The sequence below is a fragment of the Myxine glutinosa genome, chromosome 1 (genome assembly GCF_964187855.1).
Source record: "Myxine glutinosa chromosome 1, kmMyxGlut1.1, whole genome shotgun sequence".
In the NCBI taxonomy this organism is placed as follows: domain Eukaryota; kingdom Metazoa; phylum Chordata; class Myxini; order Myxiniformes; family Myxinidae; genus Myxine; species Myxine glutinosa.
In genome coordinates, this window is record NC_136261.1 from 24,119,467 (window position 1) to 24,139,311 (window position 19,845).

The 19,845-nt window shown below is 46.6% G+C and overlaps 2 protein-coding genes across 9 annotated transcripts in view; one reads left to right on the forward strand and one right to left on the reverse strand.

Annotated features, from left to right (window-relative positions):
* Window positions 1-19,845, reverse strand: part of LOC137416116 (carnitine O-palmitoyltransferase 2, mitochondrial-like) — a 1,201,140-nt gene that overhangs the window by 751,710 nt on the left and 429,585 nt on the right. The gene's annotated exons all lie outside the window — the stretch shown is intronic.
* LOC137421890 (carnitine O-palmitoyltransferase 2, mitochondrial-like) overlaps window positions 1-19,845 on the forward strand; it is a 101,895-nt gene that overhangs the window by 23,338 nt on the left and 58,712 nt on the right. For all 8 annotated transcript variants that reach the window (XM_078769330.1, XM_078769152.1, XM_078769100.1 and 5 more), the window contains 6 exons: window positions 5,451-5,618; window positions 8,345-8,425; window positions 13,273-13,379; window positions 13,599-13,806; window positions 14,003-14,207; window positions 16,717-17,064. In XM_078769330.1, the coding sequence (XP_078625456.1) occupies window positions 5,451-5,618; window positions 8,345-8,425; window positions 13,273-13,379; window positions 13,599-13,806; window positions 14,003-14,207; window positions 16,717-17,064 (1,117 nt within the window). The remainder of the gene's footprint in view (window positions 1-5,450; window positions 5,619-8,344; window positions 8,426-13,272; window positions 13,380-13,598; window positions 13,807-14,002; window positions 14,208-16,716; window positions 17,065-19,845) is intronic.

A 19,845-nucleotide genomic window follows, 5' to 3' on the forward strand; every position in this document is an offset into this window, starting at 1 on the left:
AGGGAGGGGCCATGTCGAGCAAAGGTCGCAGACGCTCCTTATCCGGAGCGACAGAGCCATGGGTCACGGTGTACCCCAGAAGATCTATCGTGCGTAGGGAGTATTGGCACTTATCCTCGTTCATAGTTAAGTGATACCTCTGCGCGACCTCAAGGAAGCGCTTCAGATTAGCATCATGGTGCCCTTGGTCATATCCACAAACTGTAAGATTATCGAGGTAGACCAAAACATCGGTTAAGTGCTCCCGCGCAACGAGGTCATCCATGGCCCTCTGGAAACAAGAGACCCCGTTCGTTACCCCAAAAGGCAATCGCGTAAATTGGTACAACCGCTGCCCCAACTCAAATGCGGTATAGATACGATCCGCCCTAGAGATAGGGATCTGGTGGTACGCACTACGGAGATCGAGAGTGCTATAGACCGAATACTGGGACACCTGTTGCACCAGCGTGTCCATCCCCGGAAGGGGGTAGGCATCCAGCTGTGTAAAGTGGTTAATCGTTTGGGAATAGTCGATTACCATGCGTCTGCGATGGGCCTCGCTGCGCACCACCAAGACCTGGGCGCGCCACGGCGACCGACTAGGTTCTATGATGCCGTCTTTCAAGAGCTGAGCCGTTTCGTCCGCAATGAATTGCATGTCTGCGCGAGAGTAGTGCCGTGATTTCACCGCGACAGGGGTGCAGTCGGAGGTTAGATTGGGGAACAGCGAAAGCGGCTGGATGTCCATTTGTGCTAGGGCGCACACCGCAAGCGCGTCGTCCGCCCCCACAACAAGCGTGTCAGGCCCACCAAACTCCATTACCAGACGTCCATGCAGCTTAAGAAAATCGTGTCCTAACAGAATATCAGCACATAATGCGGGTAAAACCATAAGGTGTACATCAGGGAAAACCCGTCCCTTTAGCACGAGTTTCAATCGGCATTCCCCCTTCGTGCTGAGTCGAAGCCCCTGGGAAGCCATGAAGATCCGTCTCGTAGACCTCCAGATCCGCCATCCATGCCTGAGCACAAGTCGCTGGTCGATAAAACTATCCGTAGACCCTGTATCCACCAAGGCCCGAACACAATGGCCTTCGACCATGAGGGGAATAAGGGCTTGAGCCAGGCCAGACGAGGCTGCTGGGAGTGGGACTGAGCCCCCCGAATGGGTCGGACGAGCCTCGCGGGTGGATCCTATGCCAGCAGCAGTTTTACGGTCGTGGCCGGAGTCTGCGTTGACCATGGGGAATCCATTAACGCCATCAGAGGGCTTTCCCAAGCATGCCGGTGTTTCGCGATTCAAAATCTGACAATTCTGACGGGAAAAGGCCTCCGTAGTATTTGAAATCGCCTTTTGACACTTTTGGCAGAAAAAGGCCTCCGTAGTATTCGAAATCGCCTTTTGACACTTTTGGCAGAAAAAGGCCTCCGTAGTATTCGAAATCGCCTTTTCCGGGGTGAGGGCCACCGTTAGCTCGTGGACGACACGAGGAGAACGTTCCGCTGGGGCTTGGCGAGGCTTCAAAGCCCCTTGCGTGGCCCGGAGTTTGGTCAAGGATACGTACTTCGTGCCCGATTGAGGATGAGACTGTGGTGGCTGTCCGGTGACGCCCGCCAAGGACGTCTGAGCGCCCAGGGGCCCGCAGAGAGGGGACCTCCCCTTCGAAGTCGGGTAAGGTGCCGGGTTTCGGGCTCGGCTCGCAGGCTCCGCAATGAGCCCATTCAAGGTCGCCGCGCCCGCGTGACCGCGACCGCGCGATTCAATGAGCCGCGAGCCGCGTGCCGTTTTCCTGCACACTTTCGCGTAATGTCCTTTTTGCGAGCACAAATGGCATATAGCGTCTCTTGCCGGACACACGGGCCAGGCATGGCGTGGCCCCCCACAGAAAAAGCATGCGGCCCTGCGTAAGGCCTTGGGTCTGGTCATAACGGCAGCCGTCAGGACTGGGTCTTCCTCCGGAGCATCCCGGAGTTCCGCGAGCAGGTCCGCGTCCTCGGCGGTAGCACTCTCCGGCCGGGCGTGTAGTGTAGTGCCCACCAAGAGGCGCGTGCGATCATAGGTGTTCGATTGCATCCGCGCTTCGGTGTACACTTTCCCTTGCTCGAGTGCCGTAGCGAAGGTCAGGTCGGTCTTCTCTAAGAGCTTGAGCCTTAGTTCCTGGGAGGAGACCCCTGCAATGAAGGCATCTAAAAGAAGATCATCCTGAGACTGCGCGGGAGTCCGTGGCTCCCTGGTGCTGTCCAGCAAGAGCTGCCGGAGCTCCTGGGCGTAGTGGTCCATCGCCTCGTTGGGTTGCTGACGTCGCGTTTGCAGCAAATATCGTGCATACACCGGGCTTTTTTCCTTTATGTACAGCCGTTTGAGCTCCGCGATCGAGAGGTCATACGTCGCGCATTGAGCGATGGAGTTGTACACCCGGTAGTCGATTTTTGAATGAAGTGTTGCTAGCTTCGCGGCAGCCGTCGGCGCGGTCTCAGGCTCATCAAAATGATTCTCCAATGTTCTGAGCCAGTGCTTCAGTTGCAAGCCACCATCCGGGGCTTGCGGGTCGGCGCAGAATACGGCAACCGCCAGCGTCTTGTTGCCAGCCATGTCGGTAGATATAAATGGAATTAAGTGTTGTGGAAAACCAATCAGGTCCACACAACTTTAGTCCAACGGGTGGTTTAATTCCATTTAGATCATAACATCATCCTGTAATGCAGGAAATACAATAAGTATACGATGTGACATCACATGGGACCATTCATAACATTCAATGCAAGCAAGCTGGATATTCTATGCTGGCGTACCGTTAGCGAGTCTACCAGATGTAACGTGTCACAGGAGAAGTCTCGGAGCACCGTCCGCAGCAGCGGGTCTTATAGTCACGCCCCTAGCAGTGTCAACGAGCAGCGAGCATCACCCCGGGTTCAGTACGAATACGATTTCACTACAGCCACCTCTTGTGTTAAGGTTGCTCGTAACTACTACAACTCCTAATCCACATACCAGCTAAGGGGCTTAGCGACCAACTTTGGGGTTAACCCTCTTGTCCTTTTGTTCCCTTTGTATCGGGGGTACCAGAGGTTAGGGCAATAATTTTGGTTCCTTGAAAGGGAACTCATTAATCATTGATGTAATTCACTTATTTATTCAATGATGCTTCTCTGCAGCCACAAATGGTAAGTCAATTGCATCTGCAAACATCTTTATGTTTGCAATGATCTAATAGCACTTTTAACGGCCCAAATTATTCCTACCTTTTTGTGAGGTCACCAGGGGAAACATTTAACTCAGATCGTTCAGGAACCAGCAGCCAGGCCTGACATTGAATGAAAGTGAAAGGAATTTTTAATTTGGCCAGGGTGATGGTGATATCTTGTCCGCTTTTCAGGAAGTCAACATAGGATGTTTAACATCCATAGACTATGGCCTGCAAACCAATATTCCCTCTCAACTTCATACTGATGTGCAGTGCTTCCAGAAAGGATTCAAACCAAACCCCATGACTTTTTCACCTTTTGTTGTGTTACAGCTGGAATTTAAAATGGATGCATTGAGATATTTTTATGATCTTCACATAATACCACTTAACGTCAAAGTGGAATTTCTTTTCTAAAATGCCTTGAGTGAATAAGTCTTCAACCCCTTGGCTATGACTCTCCAAATTGAGCTCAGGTGCATCAAATTTTCTTTGATCATCCTTGGGATTCCTCTTCAACTTGATTGGAGACCACCTGTGGCCAAATAAATTGATTGCACACTATTTAGATAGAAACACACCTTTCTATATGAGGTCTCACAGTTGACAGTGCACGTCAGTGCAGAAACTCTACCATGAAGTCCAAGGAACTGTCCATACAACTCCAAGATAGAATTGTGAGGAGGCATCGATCTGGGGAAAGGTATGAACAATTTCTAGAGTGATGAAAGTTCCCAAGAGCACAGTGAGCGCCATCATTAAGAAATGGAAAGAATATGGAACGAACCAGACACTTCCTAGATTTGGCCGTCCAACCAAACTGAGAAACCGGGCAAGAAGGGTATTTGATCAGGAACGTGACTAACTACCCAACAAACACTGACAGAACTACAGAGTCCGTTGTTTGAGATGGGAGAACCTGCCGGAAGGACAACAGTTTCTGCAGCACTTCACAAATCTAGGCTTTATGGGAGGGTGGCCAGATGGAAACCACTCCTGAGAAAGGCACATGACAGCACACCTTGAGTTTGCAAAAAGGCACGTGAAAAATTCTAAGAGCATAAGGCAAAATATTCTGTTGTCTGATGAGGCGACAATTGTCTGGAGATAAAGCAAGCACAGCTCACCACCCAACTAACACCATCCCTACTGTGAAGCATGGTGCTGGCAGCATCATGCTATGGGAATGCTTCTCAGTGGCACGGATTGGGAAACTTGTAAGGCAGGAGGGATACAATGAATGGAGGCAAAAACAAGCAAATCCTTGAGGTGAACCTGCTTCAGAGTGCAAAAGACCTCAGAATGCAGCGAAGTTTACGTTCCAACAGGAAATTTACCCAAAGCCCACAGCTAAAACAACACTGGAATGGCTTTAGAACAAGAATGTGAAAGTCCTTGAGTGGCCCAGCCAAAGTCCAGACATGAATCTCATGAGAATCTGTGGAAAGACTTGAAGATTGCTGTTCACCGACACTCCCCATCCAACTTGACAGAGTCTGGGCAAATCTGCAAGGACGAATGGGAGAAACTCCCCAACTCCAGATGTGCAAAGATGATACAGACATACCCAAGAAGACTCGAAGCTCTAATCACTGGCAAGGCGCTTCTATTAAGTATCGATTCAGAAGAGCTGAATACTTATGTGAATTAGTTTATAAGTAAATTGCTTTGTAAGAATTTCCAAAAAAAAAAAAAATCCTCTGCATTATGGGGTATTTGTAGATCAGTGACAAAAATCTCAATTTAATCTATTTTAAATTCAGGCTGTAAACACAAATAAATGTGAAAAACGTCAAGGGGTGTGAATACTTTCTGAAGGAACTGCAAAGACAAATCCTTCCAAAATTTTGAGATATCGCGCCAACTGTATTTTTCTTTTTGGCCCTCTCAATGGTGAAGAATCACATATAAATTCTCGTTTCGAGTTCCAGATCCTGATCAAAATATATATATATGTTAAATATCTTCCTCACAGTCAGACAGACAAACAGAAATATATATATGAATAATTCTCAAATCAGCAGAAAACGGAAATAACCGTACATGGAAGGACAAGCACACAAGCAACAACAACCACAACCATGAAGACAGCAGCAACAACAACAACTCAGTTATAAAAGTTCCTTCTTTCACGTTTTTTACATCATTTTGCATTCTCATTGAGACTCACGGGTAGATATGCAATGTGTTTGTAAAGTGCAACATGCTGCCTTTTGATTAAATATGTCAGTAAAGCAATGGGTATAGGTACTGATAGTTGATACGATTCCCTTTCTGCTCCAGGAACTGGTCATTGGGACGACGGGCAACAATTCACAAACATTTTTCCTGCGACTGCAATCCATCCTGGAGCAGATACCTGTCGACTTTGTCTCAAGTTGAGGATTCGAGCTACCATCTATTGTCAATGAGAAACCAGAAAATATCACACCTTCAGGAGAAGCTACCCAGGTGGGGAAATTGTTGACACGTGAGGCCTTTCCAGGTCTATTTTGGTGGAACAGGTGAGAAAAACAGGGTGCACCAGATTCAAAATTTCCAATTCCTGTGATTTAAGACGTGTCTGCACTCAGATGCAGAATACCAACTTTTGGTTCCTGATGTTTGCCCCGACATCTGTAACAGGTTGTCATTATCAAGTGAGGTGTGTGATCCAGGTAACCAGAAACTTGTAGTTATAAACTCTCTCATCTATCCACAGTGCATTCAGAAAGTATTCAGACCCCTTCACTTTTTCACATTTTGTGATGTTGCAGCCTTATGCTGAAATCGTTTAAATTCATTTTTCCCCTCATCAATCTACACTCAATACCCCATAATGTTTTGCTATGCATTATGTTTTGCACTCTGTCAAAGCGTCTTTGGGCTTCCTGAAAAGCGCTATATAAAATAAATGCATTATTATTATTATTATAATGACAAAGAGAAAACAGGATTTTAGAAAGTTTTTACAAATTTATTTAAAAGAAAAAACTGAAATATCACATTTACATAAGTATTCATACCCTTTGCGATGACACTTTAAATTTAACTCAGGTGCCTCCCATTTCTCTTGATCATCTTTGAGATGTTTCTACACCTTGTTTGGAGTCACCTGTGGTAAATTCAATTGATTGGACATGATTTGGAAAGGCACACACCTGTCTATATGAGGTCTCGCAGCTGACAATACATATCAGAGCAAAAACCAAGCCATGAGGTCGAAGGAACTGCCTGCAGAGCTCAAAGACAGGATTGTGACGAGGCACAGATCTGGGGAAGCCTACAAAAAAAATCTCTGCTGCATTGAAGGTTCCCAAGAGCACAGTGGCCTCCATAATTCTTAAATGGAAGAAGTTTGGAACAACCAGGACTCTTCCTAGAGCTGGCCACCCGGCCAAACTGAGCAATCGGGGGAGAAGGGCCTTGGGAAGAGAGGTGACCAAGAACCCGATGGTCACTCTGGCTGAGCTCCAGAGATCCTGTGTGGAGATGGGAGAAACTTCGAGAAGGACAACCATCACTGCAACACTCCACCGGTCTGGGCTTTATGGCAGAGTGGCCAGACGGAAGCCTCTCCTCAGTGAAAGACACATGAAAGCCCGCTTGGAGTTTGCAAAAAAGCATCTAAAGGACTCTCAGACTGTGAGAAACAAGATTCTGTGGTCTGATGAAACCAAGATTGAACTGTTTGGCATCCGTCTGACCACTCTCCCATATAGCCCAGACCGGTGGAATGTTGCAGTGATGGTTGTCCTTCTCGAAGTTTCTCCCATCTCCACACAGGATCTCTGGAGCTCAACCAGAGTGACCATCGGGTTCTTGGTCACCTCTCTTACCAAGGCCCTTCTCCCCCGATTGCTCAGTTTGGCCGGGCAGCCAGCTCTAGGAAGAGTCCTGGTTGTTCCAAACTTCTTCCATTTAAGAATTATGGAGGCCATTGTGCTCTTGGGAACCTTCAATGCAGCAGAGAATTTTTTGTAGGCTTCCCCAGATCTGTGCCTCAACAAAATCCTGTCTTTGAGCTCTGCAGGCAGTTCCTTCGACCTCATGGCTTGGTTTTTGCTCTGATATGCATTGTCAGCTGTGAGACCTTATATAGACAGGTTTGTGCCTTTCCAAATCTGTCCAATCAATTGAATTTACCACAGGTGACTCCAAACAAGGTGTAGAAACATCTCAGAGATGATCAAGATAAATGGGAGGCACCTGAGCTCAATTTCAAGTGCCATCGCCAAGGGTCTGAATACTTATGTCAATGTGATACTTCAGTTTTTTCTTTTTAATAAATTTGCAAAACTTTCTAAAATCCTGTTTTCTCATTATCATTATGGGGTATTGAGTGTAGATTGATGAGGGAATAAATGAATTTAAACGATTTCAGCATAAGGTTGCAACATAACAAAATGTGAAAACAGTGAAGGGGTCTGAATACTTTCTGAATGCACTGTATCTATATATATAAAAGAAAGTTTTTGTTTGTGTGTTTGTTTGTTTGTCTTCGCACGGTAATCTCCTTAACAGTGAAAGATAGGAGGAAACCTCTAAAATAAAAAATGTCCGGATGGGCCCCGGCAAGGTTATAGGTGAGGTGGTGAGGCCGGTCGAGGCCCACCTCGGCCGGGCTGGGCCCATTTCGCAATTAAAAGCTGAGCTGAATTGTGGTAGTCAATCTTCTACGGCCGTGAGTAAACGCTGAATTACAGTAGTAAATTCATTCAAAAAGAACCCGTGCAACGCCGGGTGCTTTCGGCTAGTTTATAATAAGAGGTTCGGGTGGGTTTGGTGAGGTTAGGTTATGTTTCGATTTGGTTTGGTTTGGTTAAGGTTTGTGTTTGTGTGTGTGTGTGTGTGTGTGTGTGTGTGTGTGTGTGTGTGTGTGTGTGTGTATGTGTGTGTGTGTGCGCGCGTGCTCTGCATGATTTATTTGTTTATATGTCCCTTATCTCTCCTTCCTTTCCTTCTCATTTTTGTCTATGGAGGGGTGAATCTTGCAAATAGTTTTTGTTGGGATCACCTTGCTTCACCTGGAATGGGTTTGAAGGTGGAGGAGAAGTTGAAACCCGAATTCGATCCAGTTTCCTCCTGATGACTCCATCTTTGTCTTTTAGTGTTCCTACTAATACTCCAGTGCTGTATTTGGTCAGTTATTTGATACTTGAAAATTACAGTTAATGATGTGTAGTTATGTGTTGCAGATTACCTGTTCCAAGGCTGGAAGATACCATCCGGCGGTACCTCAAAGCATACCGGGCGCTGCTTGATGATGACGCATATCGGTAGGTAGATATTTATATATTTTTGAGATGGCACACAAGTCCAAGCCATGCCTGTTTGAAAGTGGAACCAAACCACACCCAATAGTTGAGCATCATACATCCAATCACAGAATCACATGCATGCCTCTGACAACTTATTTTTTGTACACAAACTCGAGGCTCATGTAAGAGCTAACACATAAAACACAAAAACATAAATAGAAACAAAAACACACATGAAACATAATAAATGGATTGGGGGACAAGAGGGGGAGAGAGAGAGGGAAGCACAACGACTGTAAAGAACAGGGACATGGGGAGATCTGTGGAAGGGAGAGGGCTGGAGCAGGGTGCATGGTATGAAATAAATGGGCACAACAAGGACTTACAGGAAAGAACCGGAATTTGAAAAGATGGATTTCGGGTGGATTAACGAGGGTAGAAGAGGTCAAGGTTTTGGATGTGGGAAGATAAGAGATAGTGGTGAACAGCTGTTTGGAAGACCTGGAGGGAGGAGTGGGATTGAAGAGAGCATGGGAGTTTGTTCCAGAGGCAGAAAAAAAGAGGATTGAAAGAGCGAAGGTGAGCAGAGAGTCTTGAATTTGGCAGTTTCACCAGAAGAGGATTGTGGCACATGTTGTGCATCCTTCAGGAATATTTGGGGGACAGAGCACAGACAGAGCAGGGTGAGCAGGGTGAGCAAGGCCGGAGAGGAGTCGGTCGAAGACAGAAAGACCACCAACCTACCTGTTGTGAGAGAGTGAAAGACCCTTACAATCAGCTACATCGCGGGAGATTCCAATGATTCTAAAAGCTTTGGTTTCAACAGCGTAAAGCCGAGCTTGGTGTAAGGCAGGAGCACCAGCCCAGATAGAAGAGCAGGATTCCATCAATCTGCAGATGAAATCTTTGTATGTGGTGAGGAGCTCAGTAGTGCCAAGAAGACTTCGCATGACGGGGGATGCCCAGTCGGCAACTGGCTTTGGAGGCCAGCTTGGAAATGTGGTTTTCACAGTAAAGCTTATGGCAGATAGTGAGACCCAAAAGCTTGAGTGACAGAATTTCTTTGAGAACATTGTTGAGAAAGTTGATGGGAGGGTTGAACAGACGGTCTTTGTGGAGAGACATGGTGAGAGTGTGAGATTTGCAGGATTGAAAGACATGTTCCACTTGGTTGACCAGTTTGTGATATTGTCCAGGTCTGCAGAGAGTGTAAAAGCTGGTGCCTGCCGATCTGAAGGTTGAGATATGGAGCGGCAAAGAGTGGAGTCATCAGCAAAGAGATAGACCGGATTTTCCAGAGAGTCGGAGAGATCATTAAAGAAGACCGAGAAAAGCGCAAAGCCCAGAACTCTCCCTTGAGGAATGCCAGCCTGGAATGGAAGTGAAGATGACAGAATTTCATTTAGAGCCACACATTGATTACGACAGGAAAGGAGGTCTGCCAGAAGTGTGTGGAGGTTTCCATGGATACCATATGAGGAGAGTTCGGTGAGCATGGCGGGGTGCCAGACCATATCGAAAGCACGAGATATGTCAAGGGAGACAGCTCTGATTTCCTGTTTGGCATTGAGGACCACCATCCATTGTTGAGACAGCAGAAGCAGCATGTCCAGAGTAGAATGTCCTGGTCTGAATCCAAATTGATGATCTGAGATCAAGCAATTGGAGAAGAGGAAGGATTTAATATCAGAAGTGATGATGGATTCCATGTCTTTGCTGATGATTGGGAGCAGGCTGATTGGTCGGTAGTTGCAGGGATCTGTTTTTGCACATTTTTGTGTAAAGCGGTAATGCTGGCTGATTTCCAAGCTGATTGCAGATGACCTTGAGAAAAGGAGAGGGTGAATAGAACAGAGAGTGAGCTTGAGCGGCAGTGCAGGGTTTTAGGACCCGAGGGCTGATGCCGTCTGGTCCAGTTGCAGAATCAGAGTCGAGGTTTGACAGAAACTTCTCCAACTTGTCAGGAGAGAAGGACACAGAGTCCAGGAGTAGCTGGGTTCGACTGTGTTAGGTGGGTACAGAGAGAAATAGGTTTGGGACACAACATTTTGAGGCAAACACAAAGTTGAGGCATTCGGCTTTGTCACGTGCGGTGTCAACTGTTTAGCCATTTGAGGTAAAGGAGGGGATGGAGGGGGATCAAACACCAGAAAGAGATTTGACCAGATGCCACCAGGATTTGGAAGAGGGAGACAGGTTTGAGAGTTCAGTCTTGAGATGAGAGAGATATTGTTCCTGGCTCTCTTGAGGGTAGACACACACTTGTGAAATGCTTTGTGAAAAGAACAGAGATTGCCTTCATTTGGATTTGCCTTCCATGAGGCGAAGGCAAGTTGTTTCAGGGCAACTGCCTCACCACAAGATTCCATGTACCATGGACGGGAGGAAGGGTATGACAACTGAAGACGAGATGGGATAAATCTGTTCATGAGAGAGAGCAGTTTACTTTCGAAGAATTCCCAGGATGAGTTTATGTCAGAGGCGGTGGAGATGGGAGACCAGTCCAGATTAACGATGGCTGTTTGAAGACCGTGACAGTCTGCCTGAGTGAAATGCCAGACTCGTCAGCGCTGCGGAGGCTCTCTGAAAATGGCCAAAGAGATGTCCACTTTAACAAGCAAATGATCAGATGAACCGGTTGGAGCAGAAGAAGAACAGCAGACATTTGCAGGGAAGTTAGTCAAAATCAAATCCAGAAGAGAAGATGCTCCATTGACTGAGATCCTGGTCGGGAAATTGACAGATTGTGTCAGTCCCAATGAGTCACAGAATTCCTTTGCTAAGGTGCCATGACTGGAGCGAGAGGTACCCACACCCAGCCAGCTGGCATGATGACAGTTGAAGTCGCCACATATGATGAAGAGAGAGTTGAGATGAGTGGATGGAGGCTGGTCCATGTTGTCGGACAGCGACATGTAAATGGAGTCATCATTGTTTGATAGACGGTACAACACACATATAAACAAAAGGTGGGAGCAGAGGGGAAGCCGGAGCTAGAGGTACTCCTGGGGGTGGGGTTGAGAGAGGGCAGTGCAAGGAGAGTGAGGAAGAGAGTTTTTGATAAAGATAGCAACCCCACCTCCAGGACGAGGCTCAGGTCTATCATACCGGAGGAGGGATTAACCAGGGAGATATATTAAGGAATCAGAGACATCTTGAAGGAGGAAAGTTTCTGTTGAGCAGATCAAGTCTGGTTTGTCAGCAGCAACCTGTATGGAGAGATCAATCAGGTTTGAGTGAAGGCCCCGGATGTTTGAGGTCCATAACGTTAAAGAAGAGGAAGGGGAAGCATCGGTACAGTACAGGGGAGGTGCGGGTTATGGTAAGATAAGGAAGAGGAGGAGGAAGTAGGGAGAGCTTTTGATAGTGTGTCAGAGATTTCAGAAGAGCTAGGAGAAAGGGAAGGATGAGGAGGACAAAAGGTTTGATGGTGATTGGATGAGGCATAGTGAGGTGTTGTTTGCGGATGGGTAGAGCAAGGAAGAAGGTTGAAGGAGATGGAGGTAAGAGTTGGAGGTGGGGGGGGGGAGCAGGGAGGACGCTTTGAGGAGGAGAGGTGAGAGGGAAGAATTGGAGAAAAAAAGGAGGGTGGGGAGATTTGAAATTGAGGGGTGAGGGGGAAATTTAGGAGTGGAGGGGTGAGGGGGGAGTTTGGGAGGGGAGGATGAGGGGGGAGTTTAGGAGGGGAGGGGCAAGGGGGGAGTTTCGAAGGAGAGTGGAAAGGGGGGAGTGTAGGAGGAGAGGGGAAAGGGGGAAGTTTCGGAGGGGAGGGGATAGGGGAGAGATTTGAAAGGGATGGGTGAGGAGGGAGTTTAGGAAGGGAGGATTGAGGGGGGAGTTTGGGAGGGGAGGGTGAGGGGGGAGCTTATGAGGAGAGGAGCAAGGTGGGAGTTAAAGAGGAGAGGAGAAAGGGTGGAGTTTAGGAGGGGAGGGGCAAGGGGGAAGTTTAGGAGGGGAGGGGAAAGGGGAGAGATTTGAAAGGGATGGGTGAGCGGGGAGTTTAGGAGGGGAAGAATGAGTTTGGATTTTAGAAAGTGTTGTGCAATTAATGGAATACGAACATTTATTGCAAAATGAGTTTCTTGTGATTTTCAAGTCAGAGATCCGTTTGAAAACTTTGGAGGAGGGGTGGAATGCAGGTGAGTTTAGGGAATGTAGGAAGGAAGAACTGTAAGAGATTGAATTTTTATTTGAAATGAAGACGTTAGGTGAGCAAATCGAAAACAACCTTTCAAAGAAGAAGAAGAAAAGTGTGTTATAATATACAACAGAATACAACACATCAGGGGAAAGTTTAAACATTTTTTTTGAAGAAACCCTGAAAACCATCTGGGGAAAATCCCGAAATGAGGGCAAGAAGGATTCCTCAGGGGGATTAAGGATTCCAGCACAGGTTCCAAAGCAGAAACAGAAGATTAGGAGATTGACAGCAAGGAGAGCAGAGAGCGAAGGAACAGGGAGGTGTATAAGCAGATGTGTTAGTCCGCGAGGCAAGGCCTACTTTTTAAATTCTTCATTACATCACAAAAGACTACAGAATAGTTAACGATAGAAAAGAAAGGACATTCGAAAATAAATGTCGTGTGCCTGCTGGACTACCCTTTTGTTCTTCAGATGAACCAAGCTATGCTCCAGAAAAGTTCATATAAAGGAGCGCCAATTTGATTCATACAGCTGCATGAAGACGTAGATGTATTTTAACCGATATATAAAGGGGCCTTTTTTATGCCCCTGGCATTTTCCCAAGATTGGTGCTTTCAATTGTTTACATAATTATGTACACGTCCACCCACATTGTGGAAATGTAAGATTTGGATGACTGTATCTTGATGTGTTTTTCGTTAATGACTAATTATGTGTAACAGGAAGACAGAGCAAATCTGTAGATCATTTGAACATGGAGAGGGTCAGTTGCTGCAGAATGAACTCTTGGCGTATGATAAGGAAAACCAACACACAAGCTACACCACTGGTAAGTTATTGCTGTTGCTTACCAATACAAAATAACCTTTGAGAGCTCAGTTATGAAATCAAAGATTTATTCCACATTTAATGTCATTATTTAATTCGAGGGAATGGCAGCAGAGGTCATGATGGTGATAATTATCAATGCAATTGTCATGTCTTCCATCAACCAACCTTGCTCTGGGCACCCTCCAATCCGCACGGACATCGCCTGCCCGCCTCGAAGCCTTCATTGAGGACTCGTTCTTGAATCGCAGAGATTCTCTATGCATCACCAATTATGGTATAAACATGGGATTGACTCCTGGCTCACAGCTGGTGTGTGCTACAAACCTGGTTGTCTCAATCGCTCGATTTCATCGCACTCTCAAGGCTGAGCTGCTTACCCCAGCAGACAGTGGTGGCCTGGCTCACAGAGATGGCACTGGTTTTGTGTGAGTGCTTTTTGATATTCTTGCTGCCTCGGATTTTTGTTGTTTGCAAACTGTGACATTGATTAAACGATCACAAATTGTTTCTCATTAAAATGATAATTATGATTCCACAAGTTTAGAATTGAGATAATGATAAAACATAAATATATTGTCCTTCAAACGTCTTCAGTTGCTCATACCACAATTGCATTGACAGGTCGAGTTCTCGTCCAAAATCATATCTGATGTGCATGTCCCAACTGAATCAGTTGTTCGGTACAAGCCGCATACCTCACGAGTCACGAGATGAGCTCCAGACCATACTTGGCACCCGCCATCTTGTTGTGCTTCATAAAGGATACATATACACCTGCAATCTGCTTGATGATTCGGGCTACATTCTACCTGCAAGCACCATCATGGTAAGGGAAATGGCCATCACTAATACCTTGCACACTACACCTGTGCTCTTTCCAACTGATTATGTTCAAAGTGGGCCAGATCCCCACCACTCAGGCTTGGATTTATAAAGGGGATGTAAAAGGGACAAAGCACAGAAAGGGCAGAGGGTGCAATACCAGAAAGGATGCGTTAGAAATCAGAGACCACCAACTGGTCTGCAGTGGCAAAGTCACAGGCCCATTGACTCAGTTTCATCGCTCGAGATTCCAATGATCATGATGACATTCGTTTCCACTATTTCAAGCTAAGCAAGGCAGGCAGGAGCACCAGCCCAAAGGGGATAGCTGTATTTCATCATGATGCAGATGTCGGCCTTGGAGGTGGATAAGAGGTCAGGTGTGCCACGGAAGGAGTTTGCATGATGAAAGATGGTCAGTCGGCGGCTGGCTTTGGAGGCAAACATTGAAATTTGGTTTGCTCAAAAAGATCATGGCTGATGGTGAGATCCAGGAGTATGAATGACTGAACTTCCTCAAGTGACTGAACCGATCTGGGGTGGGGGTGGGGGGGGGGGGTGGGGGGAGGTACGGCTTCTTTTTTCTCGTGAAGCTACAGCTTCCCCTTCGCTTCCACCTTTTGTTCATGTGTGTTGTACCGTCCACCAAACAGTGATGACTCCATCTACATCTTGCTGTCTGATAACAAGGATCAACTTCTATCTAGTCATCCCAACTCTCTCTTGCTCATATGTGGTATGGGGCTTTATGAGGTTTACAAGGACTTTGGAAAGGATTTTGTAATCTGCACAAAGCAGCGAGACAGGCCACCAATTTTATAAAGAATGTAAGTCTCCTTTCTTCGGGATAAGGCACAAAATTGCATGCCGACAATTGCAAGAGGTGCCAATTTGATTAATACACCTGCCTGATGAAGTAAATGTATTTTATTTGAAGATGTAAGGCGCCCGGTTGTATGAACTTTGTATGTTTGTATCATGGACAAAATCACAGACTGGGCAAACAAGTGGAACATGTCTTTCAATCCTGACAAATCTCACATTCTTACGATGTCTCTCTGAAAAGACCGACTGGACAACCCTCCCATCCACTTTCTGAATAATCCTCTCCAAGAAGTTCTGTCACTCAAGCTTTTGGGTCTCACTATCTGCCATGATCTATCCTGGGAAAACCACATTTCAAATCTGGCCTCCAAAGCCAGTCGCCGACTGGGCATCCTCCGTCCTGCGAAGTCCTTCCTTGGCACACCTGAGCTCCTCACCACATACAAGGTTTTTCATCCACAGCTCAATGGAATACTGCTCTCCCCTCTGGGCTGGTGCTCCTGCCTCACACCTAGCTCGTCTTCACGCTGTTGAAACCAAAGCGTTCAGAATCATTGGAATCTCCCGCGATGACGCTATCTCCGAGGGCCTTTCACTTAATCACCGCAGGCAGGTTGGTGGTCTTTCCGTCTTCTACCGACTCCTCTCCGGCCTTGCTCCCCCAGCTCTCTCTGGGCTCTGTCCCCAAAATATTCCTGCAGGTCGCACAAGATCTGCCTGCAACCCTCTTATGGTTAAACTGCCAAAATCAAGACTCTCTGCTCACCTTCACTCCTTCATTCCTCTTTTCTCCCGCCTCTGGAACAAACTCCCTCAATCTCTTCAATCCCACTCCTCCCTCCAGGTCTTTAATACGGCTGTTCACCACCATCTCTTATCTTCCCCAATCCAAAACCTTGATCTTTTCTACCCCCGCTAATTTCACCCCAAATCCACTTTTTTGAGGTGACTTTTGACTTCTTTCCTGGAAGTCCTTGGTGTCCTTGCGTTTTATACCTATCCTGCCTCCCCCCAGGCCCTCTCCCTCCAAAAACATCTCCCGATGTCCCTGCTCTCAAATGTTGTGTTTGTGTGCTTCCTCCCCTTCTCTCCCCATCTTGTCGACCGCTCCCCTTTTTATATACTTTGTTTGCTTGTTTGTTTGATTTGTTTGTTTGATAAATGTTAGCTCTTTCACGAGCCTCGACTCTGTACACAAAAAAAAAAAAAAACTTTTCGAGAGCATTACTTGGTCCCTCGTCAGAACACAAGGGTGAAGGGCAGTCCAGCATGCACACAATATTCTTTGAATGCCCTTCTTTTCTATTGTTTGGCATTTTCTGCAAGCGATGGAATGTACCTTCTTTTCTATACTTTGCCACATGGCACATACAATATAAAGGGGGCATTTTCTATGCCCATGGCATTTTTCCCAAGAATGCTATGTGTGATATACAGCAAATAGCAAAATTGTACGAAGTATCCATAGTTTTATACATAGCTGTATCTTTATTACTGACTGACACAATTCCCTTGCCATTCGCACTTTAACTGAAATTATCTTTCCTGCTTGTCAGACAATGAATATCCACCATGTATATTAGCAAATGACCAATATCTCCTTTGTTCCATTCTTTTGCGCTTTTGTGCGTTTCATCAACCTCTGATCAAAATCCGTTCTTCTCATTGATGTTCTCTTTGTTGTACAGGCCAATCTTCATCATATTCTGTCAGAATCACGACCTCCAGTCCAGTTTCCTGTGGCCAGCCTTACTGCAGAGCGACGAGATGTTTGGGCACGCTTGAGAAAGAAACTGCAGGCTCAAGGACATGGATCGGCCTTGTCACTCATTGAGTCGGCCCTCTTTTGCCTCTGCCTGGATGACCAAGACCAAAAAGAAAACAACAATCAAGTATTATTTGGCAGTGGAGGTGATCGTTGGTTTGACAAGTCTGTACAAGTCATTGTGGGAAAGGATGGAGTTACTGGGATTCAATTTGAGCATTCGTGGTCCAATGCAATGATGGCAATGTACCTCATAAATATGATCACCAAGGTGTGTTTATAGTAGGTTTGTACAGGATCTACTATTTTCATAAATTGTTTTTGTTTGTTTGTTTTTTGTTTGTTTTTTTGTATACAAGATCGAGGCTCGTGAAAGAGCGAACATTAATCATACAAAAAGTCAAACTGACACATAAAACACAAAAATAAGGGGAGCGGTAGACAAGTTGGGGAGAGGGGGAAGGACACAAACACAACATTTGAGAGCAGGGACATCGGGAGAAATGTGGGAGGGGGAGGGTTTGGGGGGGGGGGGTGGGAGAGGAATAAAACACATGAACACTGCAAGGACTTCCAGGAAAGAAGTTGGAATTTCAAAAAAAAGTGTATCTGGGGTGAATTAGTGGGGGTAGAAAAGATCAAGGTTTTGGATGGGGGAAGATAAGAGATCGGGGTAATCAACTGTTTTAAAGACCTGGAGGGAAGAGTGGGATTGAAGGGAGTGGGGGAGTTTGTTCCAGAGGCAGGAGAAAAGGGGCATGAAAGAGTGAAGGTGAGCAGAGAGCCCAGATTTTGGCAGTTTAACCATAAGAGAGTTGCAGGCAGATCTTGTGCGACCTGAAGGAATATTGGGGGGACAGAGCACAGCGAGCTGGGGGGGGCAAGGCCGGAGAGGAGTCGGTAAAAGACAGAAAGACCACCAACCTGCCTGTGGTGAGGGAGTGAAAGGCCCTCGGAGTTAGCTTCATCGCAGGAGATTCCAATGATTCTGAAAGTTTTGGTTTCAACAGCGTGAAGCCGAGCTGGGTGTGAGGCAGGAAAAGTATTCCACAAAAAAGCCTTGTATGTGGTGAGGAGCTCAGCTGTGCCAAGGAAGGACTTCGCATGACGGAGTATGCCCAGTATGCCCACGACTGGCTTTGGGGGCCAGATTGGAAATGTGGTTTTCCCAAGAAATATCATGGCAGATAGTGAGACCCAAAAGCTTGAGCGACAGAACTTCTTGGAGATGGTTGTTGAAAAAGTAGATAGGAGGGTTTTCCAGTCGGTCTTTTCGTGGAGACATAGTAAGAGTGTGAGATTTGTCAGGATTGAAAGACATGTTCCACTTGTTTCACCAGTCTGTGATTTTTGTCCAGGTCTGCAGAGAGTGAGGAGGCTGCAGACTGACGATCTGAGGGATGAGGAATGGAGCGGCAGATAGTGGAGTCATCAGCAAAGAGATAGAGAGGATTTTCCAGAGAGTCGGAGAGATCATTGATGAAGACCAGAAATAGCACAGGGCCCAGAACACTACCTTGGGGAACTCCAGCCAGAACAGGAAGGGGAGATGAGAGAAATCCATTCAGGGCCACACGTTGCGTACGACCAGAGAGGAAGTCTGCAAGCCATGAGTGGAGATTTCCATGGATACCATAGGAGGAGAGTTTGGTGAGCAGAGCTGGGTGCCAGACCGTATCGAAGGCACGTGATATGTCAAGGGAGACAGCTCTGATTTCCTGTTTGGCATTGGGGACCTCCATCCATTGTTGAGACAGCAGAAGCAACATGTCCAGAGTAGAATGACCTGGTCTGAATCCAAATTGATGATCAGAGGTCAAGCCATTGGAGAAGAGGAAGGATTTGAAAGGAATTGAAAAGGATTTGAAATTAGGAATGAAAACTGCCACCTGCACTCTTGACCCCATCCCCTCCAGCTTTGTCAAGGCCTCCCTCCCTGCTCTCTCTCCACTTTTCATTGCAACAATAAACTCCTCCCTGTCTACAGGCATCGTCCCACCTTCCCTCAAAATTGCTGCTGTTACCCCCATTCTAAAAAAACCTGGTCTAAACCCTGACACCCTAAACAACTTCAGACCCATCTCCAACCTACCCTTTCTGTCAAAAGTTTTGGAATGCGCTGTAGCCACTCAACTCAAACATCACCTCTCTGTCAATAACCTGTATGAAACATTCCAATCCGGATTCCGCTCCAACCACAGTACTGAAACTGCTCTCCTCAAAATCACCAACGACCTTCTCCTCTCCTCTGACGCTGGCAACCTCAACATTATCGTCCTCCTCGACCTCAGCACTGCCTTTGACACCATCGATCACACCATCCTCCTCACCCGACTTGAATCCACCTTTAACGTTACCGGCACTGCCCTCTCTTGGATTAAATCATACCTCTCTGACAAACGCCAGTTCATCTCCATCAATAACTGCAAATCCCCCACTGCTCCCCTCCCCCAAGGTGTCCCCCAAGGTTCAGTTCTTGGCCCCCTGCTCTTCATCCTTTACTTGTCCCCCCTCGGTCACTTAATCCGCCGTCATGGTCTCCAATTCCACTGCTTCGCCGATGACATCCAGCTTTTCATCTCCACCAAGTCCGTCTCCACCGACACCCACTCTATCCTGACAAACTGCATCACTGAAATAAAATCCTGGCTTCAAATCAACTTCCTCAAACTTAACTGTGATAAATCTGAAATAATCATCATTGGCCCAAAGACACTCACAAAATCCACCCATAACTTTGCCCTCAACATCGACGGTATCCCAGTATCCACCTCCCCTCACATCCGGAATCTTGGTGTCATCTTTGACCAAACCCTCTCCTTCGCCAAATACACTAAACAGATCACAAGCCTTCTTTCACCTGAAAAACATTGCCCGTCTCCGCTCATCCCTCTCCTCCACGGCTGCAGAAACCCTCATCCACGCCTTCATCACCTCCCGTCTGGACTACTGCAATAGCCTCCTCTATAGTTCACCCTCAACAATCACCAATAAACTCCAATACATTCAGAACTCCGCTGCCCATCTACTCACCCATTCCCGGACCCGTGAC